We start from the raw sequence: 12038 nt of genomic DNA on the forward strand, positions 1-12038 counted from the left end.
GATGACCGGAGAAAAGCGTTCAGCAAAGCTATGACGACAGAGCTCACCGGTTAACGTTTTCCAAAATCCGCTCTTTTTTTGGTGAGCTCTGCTGAAGGCAGCCCAGTTTAGTGAAAGGTCTGATCGTAATCGGATTATAGCTTCGTGTTTTCACGCGTTATATGGTGCGCATTTACTTTCAGTACGTGTAGCGACAAATAAGCTTTGGTGTTATGCAACGTTAACAGTCATGTTGACAAACTAAGAAATCGTTGAGGTGAAACGAGAGGATAGTGTTTACACGACAACCCTGTTGTGAATCTGGCTTTGAACATAGAGGGTCTACAGATGAGGAGTAGAAAATTGGGCCTTTACAAACACGTAAAGGTAATATCCCTGCAAAGTTTTATCTCTTCATTTCCCGTTTTTCCCCCATCGGATGATTTTATTGTGTACAAGTATATCCTTATTGGATGTAAAATGTCGTCTGATTTACAGTGTATTCGCTATGCTTTGTATCCCTCTTTAATATTTCATAAAATTAACTTCAGTATTTGTTCAGAAAAAAAGAAACATTTCCATATCTGGGTAAATAAGTTTATAAGTAGGCCTCCTCTTGACTCGGAGAGGTAATATTTTGGTTTTCCCAACTTGTTAAAGAATGTTTTCTCTAGGTCGATCCTTTATAATTCTAGAAATTTTTCGAAACAGTCTGTACTGTACTGAAGTATATGTTAGAAAAGCAACTGATGAATAGAATTCTTTGTCTTATTATGAAAGACCGTTCTACGGTTCACCATTCACACAAATGTCTCTCTATTGAATAACGTTAAGTGTGTAGTGATTGAACAAAATTTGAAATAATGAATGAAAGTTGATTTACATATAGAACAAGAAATAATTACAATTAAGCTCCAACTTGAATACAATCTTAGTAGTAGTTGTATAAAAATATTAAGTCGTAATAGCTTAATTGCAAGTCACCGTAATAACAACACAGTAAAATATTATAACATGAACATGAGAAAATGTCATAAATGGTTAATTTTTAACGTACCGAATCGTGAAATTTACCAAATTATTATAGCTCTAATGAACTTTCATCGTCATAGACACAAGGGCCATGGTTAAGACGCGAGGGAGTGTAACTATGAACTGTCGAAACCACTCGAACAAGATTATCTCGATAGACTTATCTATCGAAGCCTGCCGAACTGTTTACGCGTAAATAAGTCTTCAGTATCTACCCCCTCGTCTTCTGATATTGTTCCGTAACTATTTTATATTAACAATATAAAAGAGGAAAGCTCGAAGGTAAACTAATACTGATAACACCGAGGAAATATTTGTTCTTTACAATAACCTTTCGCTATATAGTACAACATGAGTGTACATACATGAGTGCTTGGTGTCCGTCCTCCTTTAGTATTCCGTATTCTGCGATGGGACATTCGAACCCGAGATTGACGTGCAATGCGTAATACCGAGTTCTATATAAAACAAGCTGGTCCAGCAACCAGAACATTTTGCACACCCAATCAATTTATAAGACATTGGTCCAGTGAGGCAGTGACCCCTATAAGTGTCTCAAAGTTATCTTATTTCCGTCCCTGCTTAAAATAAAACCGACGAAATAAATCACAGCTAGAAAAGATTGAATTGGGGCGGAAATAACTCAAATACTTTGAGCCTCCTGGAAATTCGCGAGAGCGGAAATAAGCAGAAAACTTGAAATGTATCCAGGGACACTATTCTCTAAAAATTTCAATGACTAAATACCCAAATCCAAATCCAAATGTAAACATTAGGGTTGGTTCCATAAGGAGAGAGAGCTTAAAACCCTATTCTCTAACCCAAATCCAAATCGACATTTGAATCTCCCGCCAAACATTTCACCATCTCAGATTATTCTCTTATTTCTTTAACTCGAATCGACATTTGAATCTCCCGCGAAACACTTATCCAAATGTACGTCACTTCCTCTTTCAATGCATAATTTTATTTCAGCATAAATTACACTAAGGCAGTAAATTAATTACCTACGATAAATTAATTTATTACTTTAGAATTAGAATTTTATTCATTATAAAACTAAGCTTTTCCTGAAGGTTTTGAACCGTTTAATTGAAATTATTTAAACTATTAGTGATGATCAATTGGCCAATATCGTAAATTAACCGATGTCAATACCAATTTATTTAAAATCAATGAAACGAAAATATCAATATCAAACCATTATCCACTGGAAAAGATATCAAGCTATTCTTTAATTTAAATTTCTCAGGTTAAGTTTCAAAAGAAGATGAATTTTATTATTTTCTGACACCAAAATTGGCAGCTTCCTTGCATAATTCCCAAAGTTTTTCTATTCCAAAATAGAAATGTTAACGTTTTGTGATATTAAAGGAGAAATATAAATATAAATATAATTTTCTTTTCTTTTGAAGTAGTTTCTATAAAGGAACTTTAATCAAATGGCCATTTGTATGAGTACACTTACCGATAATGGATTTTACTAATTTAGACAATTACTACGTCTTGTAATTAATATTTTATAAATACTACCTGAATATTTTCTTAAATATGAAAGATTATATTTTTATTTTAGATTAATGAGTTTAAAAAATTGGTATCCGTGTTTCAGTTAAGCTTTGATATTGACATCGGTTAATTTACGATATTGGCTAACGATCCTAGTCTGTTTATAACATTAAATCGGAACTTCAAGTGTCACTAGACAGTATATAACTTCAAAATCGAGAGTTAGGAACTTTAAAACAATCTCAACAGGATATCCGTGGTTAAACTTATCATTATATGTGATAATGTAATAAGATAATGTGACGAAGCGGCTCAGTGAACGTTGGGCAATGGCCTCAGAGTTTTGCTTGCAATGGTCAAGCTAAAATTCCTCACTTGACGCAATCTTCAAAGGAGCTATTAGTAAAATAATATATTACGAACAGAAATGGTCTCACTTAGACCACAAAAATTATACTTAGCTTGAAAAATTAATATTTAAATCAAAGTAGAAAATTCAGTTAAGCAAAGGCTTAGAGCATTGGCGTCGGCAATGAAAATACGAGATTCCCGACGGTACATAAGACTCCCGTCTCCACTCTCTCTCCCGTCAAAACTCAAAGCCGAAAGCTCGCGCAGCTAAAATTCCTCTTTAGTAAATAAAGAACACGTGACGCAATCTTCTAAGGAGCTATTAGTAAAATAATATATTACGAACAAAAATGGTCTCACCTAGACCACAAAATTATACTTAGCTTGAAAAATTAATAAAAAGTAGAAAATTCAGTTAAGCAAAGGCTTAGAACATTGACGTCGGCAATATTACGAACAAAAATGGTCTCACCAGGAGTTCATAATAACCCCCCTTCGGGGGGAAAGTACGAAACTGGTTAAAAATCCCGTAACAACAAAGTTTCGCCGTAAAGCTCAGCGGATTTATACACCCCTTAACTCCCAAAGAAATAGTTACCTCAATTTTTAGCGCCCACGCGCATTAATTTCCCATTTTCCGGTTTAGCACTATTTTTATCTTGTGATTTTGGGACCTAAAATGGCTCGCGAGTCGCGTCTGTCGGCACGGTGTGCATTAAGCCTTGGCTAAGAAGTTGGCTTTGCGATGGTTCCTAGTTTTCTACAAAACATTTAAACGATCGTCATTAATGTTTTGTTGTGATATGTGTGAGTGAGAATTCCGTGGTTAAATTAAAACGGTTTGGACAAATTTAATCGAAGTATCTTTAATATAAGAATTCCATCGTGTTTCTACCGCCGCATACTCGCCATTTTTCTTAACGACGGAGATCCCAGCCAACGGAATTTTTGGAACGAAAACCAAGGAGTATAGATACTACTACAATCTACTGTAAAGTTGTATGTCCATCAACAGGCTAGTCCTTTATATGCGCAACGACGAAATCTTGTTGTTCGCGATTTTTACCATTAGCTCTATGGCAAGTTTCGTACTTCCCCCCGAAGGGGAGTTATTATGAACTCCTGGTCTCACTTAGACCACAAAAATTATACTTAAATGTCCTAAAATTTTAATGAGAGGTGTGTTACAAACTATTATATTATATTAAAGAGAATTCAAACTTTTAGAGTGGATAATTATTTTAATAAAAATTAATTTCCAATGTCATAATTGTAAAGTGCTTTTGGAAGAAACACAAGGGTTCTTCTGAAAATAGGTGTGTTTTAGGCTTTAGGGACTTTTAATAATGTTACATTAATCACAACGTTTAGAGCCCGACATTATCTATCCATTATCCAAGTTATTTTATCTTCATCCATACTCGAAAATTATCCACATAACTCACATGCTAAATCGTATTATAATCCACAACTTTGTTTATAAATAAGCGGTTATCCACCAATTTGTGGATAATGGATAGATAATGCCGAGCTCTAAACATTAATCACAATGTTTAGTAAATAATACAATTAACGCAGTGTTTACAAAAATTATACTTAGCTTGAAAAATTGATATTTAAATCTAAGTAGGAAATTCAGTTAAGATTTGATAATTTTCGTTTTATTTGAACTAGTTTCTATATAGGAACTTAAATTAATTGGCCATTTGTATACACTTACCGACAATTGATTTCACTAATCGGGCCAATTACTGCGTCTTTTAATTAATATTTCATAAATATTACCTGAATAAATTCAGTTAAGCAAAGGCTTAGAGCATTGCCGTGACTGCCATCGTCCCGCGTACGTAATATAAGACTCCCGGTCTACCGTAAAATCTGGCGCGTTTAGACCAGAGCCCTTTCTTTATTCTCAGTATCATCTTAAGCTTAAAATACTAACCCGCACCCCGCGAGAGCGCTCGGCATTCGAGGGATCAGGCAACTAGCGTAATACGCTTCCCATCGAACACCCTCAGATAGACTTTATTACGGAGCGGCTTTCCCCTCGTCAACTAGAAACGAACGACGCCCGAGGGATCAAGCACTGGTGTATTCCCCCGGTATTACCTTTTTGGTGGTTTTAATGCCGTAAATTCGGGAGATATGCCTTTAATCCGTTCTAATATTGAAATAAAAACTGTAAAAAGTAATCCCGAGTGTATTTCCGCGTTAAACGGCGTAATACGCTTCCCATCTTACACTCTCAGAAAGACTTTATTACAGAGTGGCTTCTCCCTCGTCAAATTTTCCGTATAGAGTAATATTTTGCAAACGCCATCTAGATGTCGTGTGCAAAATAAAAAACTACCGACGAAGTGTTGGTTGTAGTGGCGAAAGCGACTTAAACACTTGACGTCGGCAGGGATAAAGTCTGGGGTTCTTCTGACGTAGGAATAATTCCACGGCTAATTAAACATACAGAATCCGCGCATACAACGCCTTGAGATTTGCGAACGTGGATTTAAGTTTAAAGGCCGACTTCCATCGAAAAGAGTTCTAGCGAACTGAAAACCGAGCATCGAGTCTAACAATGGAGCGACCGTGCCAATTTTCGAATCCCCGCTGGGGTAAAAGATGGAATGGTTCTAGCTAAACTAACTGAAAGCCGTGCCATGGAAGAAGAACGGTATGGAATGGTGAGGTGAATAGGCAGACGGCTACGCGAAATGTAGGGTCACGTGGGAAAACTCTCCTCTCCTCTCGGCACTAGCTGTAACGCGATTACTGCCCCGCGCAATATTGGCGCGCAAGCCACCTCCTTAATCTCGCTTACAGAGAGAGGGATACACTGTTTAGATCCGCTCTCTACCGCTCTACTACTGCGCAGAAGCTTTCAACGTTGGTGATAAACTCGGGAAGGAGGGGATGAAAAGGGGGAAGTTACGATTTTTCAACGCGCTCTCTTTAACACTATAGGACCCTTCCATACCGTTCTTCTTCCATGGCCGTGCAATGTGGTTCTAGCGAACTGAAGATACGCGATAGAGAATTTCCTTCAGGGGAAAGCAAAAATTCGAGAGGAAATAAATTTAAAAGGATTTCTATTGTTCATCTTCAGTTCGCTAGAACCACATTGCACGGCTTTCAGTTAGCTAGAACCCTTCCAACTTTTGACCCAGCGGGGCTTCGAAAATCAGTACGGTCGCTTGGTTTTCAGTTCGCTAGAACTCTTTTCGATGGAAGTCGGCCTTTAAGGGCCGTAGAATGAGGGGGTCGAACTAGCGACAGAAACGGATCGAAGGAATAAGTAAAAGAGGCAAAAAGATGGGGTGAACTTAGAGGAATGACGAGGGAACGGATTTTGTGGACAAGCACCGCTCTCTTATATGGTATTTTTAGAAAACGAAAGCGCTATAGAGATGCTATCAGATGTGACGTCACCGCCTATGCCAAACATCTTGGGTCTGTCTTTGGTCAATGCCTACGTAATCAATAATAATTAAGTAGGCATTGCTTTGGTAGTTGGCAGTCATGTTTGGTACAGTTTTGTCTCTGTGAACGAGTAGTATTAGCATGAGTGACGTCACATTAGTTTTTTTGAAATAACTCTTTTCTCTGATCGAAATTGACAAAGCTCGTAATTAAAGGGACTGTAAAAGAAGGCATCGGCGGATGGGTACAAATTATTAGAAATACGTCACAGGCACCTCGTGACGCCGAGATTCAGACTCCACATGGAGTGGGACTTAGTCCTGGTTTTTCACGAGAATTCCCCGATTAAACGAACCAAGTTTCTTTGAACCACGTATGTCCTTATTCACGTGATTATGACGAATTTCAAATAATTTTCAGCCACCTTCCGATGCCTTTAGCCACGATGGCTCGTTAGTTTGTCCTTGGCATACTGAACGTGTTTACAAAAATTAAACCATGAACCCACAAAACTATACTGGGCGCATCTCAAAGGTTTGTAAGAAATTATGGGCGATTTGTAGTCGAAAATGTTCTATGAAATTTTGCCCTAAGGTCCACCGTTTCCCACAAGAAGATGATTTTACATTTGTGTCCGCCATTTTTTAAGATGGCCGCGGATTCGAAAAACCTTTAATTAAGAGTATACGTCCCTGCAAAATTTCAGCCTTCTACGTACAGCGGTTTGGGCTGCACATTGATTATTAGTCAGTCAGACGTTCAAAAATGTATCTTATATTATATTTATATTAAAAATATATAGAGTATGCATTTAAAAAAAGACCCGACACACTTGTCTCTAAAGCGAAAGGCTAATTTCCTATCTTCAAATAGAGTTTTGCGGTCAACTGAGCCAGAAATACGGATAAAAGTATTCTCCATGGGGTTTCTAACTTTTTGTTAGAAGGGAATGCGCGGCTTCTTTGACCCTTTGAAGTCGTGAATGGGCGCTTCCGGGTAGCTGCAAGGCTTCCTTGACTTAAAAGAAGCCGATGCGATAGAGCCGATACTACGTGCATTCCTCTGGTGATAGACGGGTTGGAATTTCGGGGAACGACCTTCAGGGGGTTTTACAAGGACGCTGCATTCCATAAACAGACACAATAGAAGCCGACTATTTCCGGTATGCCTTGAAATGCGGAAGAAGGGGTGAGTTATTTTTAGCCTCACCGTCTATTAATAGCGTGGATCATTAGATTGACCTGGTCTGTACCTTTTCGAAATTATTTGTGATGTAAAATTCGTCATCAGAAGTAAGATGAGACTAGAAGTACTGAGCTAACCAAATTCTTCACTTGGCGAAAGTGAATATTCTTGATAACACACCAACGGTTGGCCCTCTGGTAGCGGTTTCTGAATTTTCCCTCCAAAACGTGAGAAGCTCGTGGCGGTAGACGGCCGAACTAGATTCAAGCAGTCGCGTCCGTGTTCCGCGGCTTTAGGTTTAGGGGAAGGGGTAGGAAATTTTTTGGAACTCGACCAATTTTTTCTCTCTAGTGTAGGCACGATGGAAACGGCATAAAATCCTCAAATTTGTTCAATAGTGCCAGGATCTACTACCAATGCTAGAGCTCTTTACTTCTAGTCTCATCTTACTTCTGGTAATGCTAGAGACTCGCAGCTCGAGCTAGTTCGAGAACGACAAGCGAGAATTGACTGCACTCGGTTAATTTTGCAGTCCACTAGGTCCTATTCAGTCTGTACTATAAGCCTGTGACAGCGCCAAAACCAGTCGTCGCTTTACGAAAATCTATCTCACGTTTCATCTACCTCATTTCATGACAAGCTCTCAGTAACCAGTGACAGACTTGTAGAACATTTCTTTTTTGCTTTTTTTTTGACATAGTCCAAGCGTGCCGAGCTTACTAAAGTATACCGCCCATATCTCCAAGTTTGATCTTGCTTTCTCGCCCATAGTTGACGTAGAGGATGACAAAGATAAGGCGAGGAGGTCAATCCGCCCATGTGCAAAGGATGTGCGTCCTAAAACTAAACGTACCGAAAATTGTTTTTACTACCCCCCTATTTTCCCATTTTTCGGCGGATTTTATAAATCGCGTTTCTATCTCCCTCTCTTTCTCCTCTTTGATTTATCCATCGTTACAGGCGCGAATCTTACGAAGTAAATTTTTATAGAAAGTCCGCGGACTCTGAAGTCTTAGCTACTATAGTTCAACGGAACGCTGAAGAAATGATAGCTGATATGTTGTCCGAGAAAGTCGCCTTTAATCCAAAGCCTAGATTGCAAAATTTCATCTTTAACATCATATCTCAAACTGCTTTTGGGTAAAACCAGGAAACGAAACTTGCCGAATATCGTGGGTTTAATCTATTATTACTAAAACTTTAGATTGGACGAGTTAACCGAAGCAGAGCGTCAAATAATGATGAAAGAGTTTGATCTTTTTCACAAGAGTATGACCATTTCCCCCGGAGACTTTTCGCCTATTCTTTATCCGTTTTTTCGCAAGTTTGAAAAGACTATACAAAACGCAGCGGAAGCTGTTGGGGCATTTTTGATGGACAGATTGAAAGAAATTAAGAAAAATTACAATCCTGGTTATAAATTATTTTTATTTAAGAAACAATTAACCATTAAAGGGAGGGTGAAGTAGAAAATCAAGTGATTTTTTTTATCGATTCTTCTACTAATTATAAGACCAGTCTGCATAGTCAAACATTCAGGAAATACTTCCGAATGATTTTAAAATTCAAATTAGGTTCAGATTTTAGGGATAATTTTAAAGAAAGTCCTCCGACCAATCGCGTAACGCCCTGCCTTTTTATTAACAAAATTCTCGTGGCACGCTCCATGTCTCGCGCCACGATTGTCACGTTGCGCGCCTAATTTTATCAAATCTCGTGATAAATTTCATTCGACACGGAACGTGCCACGAGAATTTTGTTAACAAGAAGGCAGGGCGTTACGCGATCGGTCGGAGGTCCTTCTTTAAAATTATCTTTAAAATCTGAACCTAATTTGAATTTTAAAATCATTCGGAAGTATTTCCTCAATGTTTCACTATGCAGACTGGTTTTATAATTAGTAGAACATTTGATAAAAAATCACTTGATTTTCCACTTCCCCCTCCCTTTAAGAGAAATCTATATCTACGTGTAATAACTCTAAATATATATATATATATATACTCTAGATGAATTACGTCACTTCACGGATTCCGTGATCACTTCTGGTATCGAAGCTGAATCCGAGGAGTCTGAAAACAAAACTTACTTAACTGATCGCCATTTGCAAGGAATATTAGGCGACCTTTTTTTGGGTATTGTTAAGGCATTGTTTTTAGCGCGATAGACCATTTAAAATAGCTGTCTCTTAAACGCTATACTTATGTTTTCAGCTGGTACCGACGCAACTACAACTGCCATCACGTGGGTATTCGAAGCTTTAGCTGCCTTTCCTGAAATTCAGGAAAAAATTCGTGAAGAAATAGACGACAACATAGGTACAAACATTTCGTAATTGCGTAGGATTCAATAGATGGGTCGCGGGGAGTTCTTCTCCTCTCACGTCTTAACGGTCTTACGTTATTATGAACTTAAAGGCCAACTTCCAAAGAAAACGGTTCTAGCGAACTGAAAACCGAGCATCGAGACTAAGAATGTAGTGACCGTGCCGATTTTTGAATCCCCGCTGGGGTAAAAGATGGAAGGGTTCTCTCTAACTGAAAATCGTGCAATGTGGTTCTAGCGAACTAAAGATGAACAACAGAAATCCTTTTCATCTTTTTTCCTCTCGAATTTTGCTTTCCTCTGAAGGAAATTCTCTATTGCGATTAACGCATACACAATGACGCATAAACATTTAGAGACGGTCCCCATCCCTACTTTAAGAAGGTTCTGTTCGGATCTCAATTGAGCTACGCTTTTCAACACTTAGCCTACCGCTGTAGTTTTTAGTGTATTATCGTTGTTTTAATATCATAAAGAAAAAAATATAAGAAATATTTAGCCCTGAATTCTACATATTTCTATAATTTAGTATAATTTTAGTTAATCAATTTAGAAACTCTGGTCTGGAGAGTTTTAATTTACAATATAATGTTTGAAACATTAATTAGGATAGCAAATTATCTTAATTATCGCTTCCGATTCTATTACGTAACCACACGTATCTAAAGAGAATTTCATCTTATACAGTGTGATCCATTGTTCTATGGCATTTTGCCTCATGGAATACCGTTTACGAGTTATAATTGGAGTGTTTTACGGATGACCCCTAATTTAGCATTGTCTGTCAGTTTCTTACTTAATTTTAAGCAGTCATCTGTGTAAAACATCTATCACTACACTGCTTCTGCGCTTACTTCTCTGCAGGAAAGAGTGGAATAGTCTATGCACCTTATCTCTAACTTCCTTGTTTCGTGGCGGAGATACTAACATAAACACCGTTTTTAGAACAATTATTGCTAAGCCAATTTGTGAGGCAAACTTTAATTAGTATCTGCCTCAAGTAATTCCTTTGAAGACTTAAAAGTTACCCATTGTTAAGATGAATCGGCTAAGATCTGGCCGCGATTGTGAATTTTCCTCACTAAATACTACTAATTTAGGCTTAAACTTTTCTTTTTATAAAAACAAAGTTAAATACTCTAAATTTAGATTATTAGCGGTGTATTATCAGCCATGTCTAGTCAGTCACGTGATTTGAACGAAAAGTCACTTACTTAACACCAGTCTTATTTATTTACTTATATACAATACAATTGTCCATAGAGCCATCTGAGTGGTGTAAGCATGAGCAGCGATAATATTAGGCGTTTGCTATGAGAGATAAACAAAATGAGCCTTTTTGGCAGTGGCGCCGCCAGGGGGTAGGCAGGGTAGGCTACAGCCTACCCATAAATTTCAGAGGGGCCCCGAAATTAGGTTTCCATTGTTGGAACTCCTAAAGTTCCAATAAGGAATTTTTTAATTGTGTTTATAATTTCGTTACAATGTTTAATTTGTAATGAATTTTACATGCTTCTTTCATAATACCTTTAAAAATATCAGTTTAAAATACCTTTAAAAATTGTAGCTTCGAAATAAAATTGTCAAAGTTGATTTATAATGCACTAAAATTTTACGAAGAAAAATATATATAGAAAGAAAACGGTTAAAACCCATGTCTAACCAAAATACGCAAAATTCTTGTAAAGGAAGAGAAGAAAACTCTCCAAAATATTCAGAACGTTATAATATTTGTATCGGAAATGACGTTCTCGCGAAGCTCTGTATAAAGAGTTAAAAATAAGAAAGAGTATATAAAATTTTTGGAAGTTTTGAAATATTTTGAATATCAGCCACATCGTATGATGTACATCAACGATGAGGCTCTAAGTTTAACCCGCCCTGTTGTCATTCTCGTAGTAGTAGTAGTGTAAAATATTTTGGTTCGTCATTGAAGGGACAGTGAATGGAAGAGAATTGTTGTGAGCTGATATTTTTCGTTCTTTTATACATGGATAGGGATTGTAGTAATAAGTTTAAACATTGACCTTAAAGCCCTGCTTTCATGAGAGCGATTTGCGAGAAAAATACAGCGATTTGCGAGAAAAAACCTGAAAAAAATCGCGCGAGAATTTTTCTTGCCTGTTTTCATGTTTGCGAGAGCTTTGAGACAATAGCGAGAAAGAGCCTGCGAGATCTATTTTAGCGATATCGCAAACGTCTGTCCGGTTTTGATTTCTTCGCTCTCGCTTCAGCGATTTTTA

The 12038-nt window shown here is 37.5% G+C and overlaps 3 protein-coding genes across 3 annotated transcripts in view; all 3 read left to right on the forward strand.

Moving 5' to 3' along the window:
• The window catches only part of LOC149705328 (DNA (cytosine-5)-methyltransferase 1-like), a 358139-nt gene extending 348639 nt beyond the window's left edge, over window positions 1–9500 (forward strand). The window contains exon 7 of the mRNA XM_089865601.1: window positions 9480–9500. The gene's annotated coding sequence lies outside the window, so the exon portion shown is untranslated. The remainder of the gene's footprint in view (window positions 1–9479) is intronic.
• Window positions 1–12038, forward strand: part of LOC149705347 (protein regulator of cytokinesis 1-like) — a 117671-nt gene that overhangs the window by 36971 nt on the left and 68662 nt on the right. The gene's annotated exons all lie outside the window — the stretch shown is intronic.
• On the forward strand, window positions 8176–9080 carry LOC149705350 (uncharacterized). Its single transcript, XM_089865053.1, has 3 exons — window positions 8176–8319; window positions 8461–8610; window positions 8675–9080. The coding sequence occupies exons 2-3, from the start codon at window positions 8516–8518 to the stop codon at window positions 8937–8939; spliced, it is 360 nt and encodes a 119-aa protein (XP_089721179.1). The 5' UTR covers window positions 8176–8319; window positions 8461–8515; the 3' UTR covers window positions 8940–9080.

The sequence above is a fragment of the Phalangium opilio genome, unplaced genomic scaffold, assembly GCF_054372755.1.
Source record: "Phalangium opilio isolate 3A_F unplaced genomic scaffold, DU_Popi_V2 ptg000014l_1, whole genome shotgun sequence".
NCBI lineage: Eukaryota > Metazoa > Arthropoda > Arachnida > Opiliones > Phalangiidae > Phalangium > Phalangium opilio.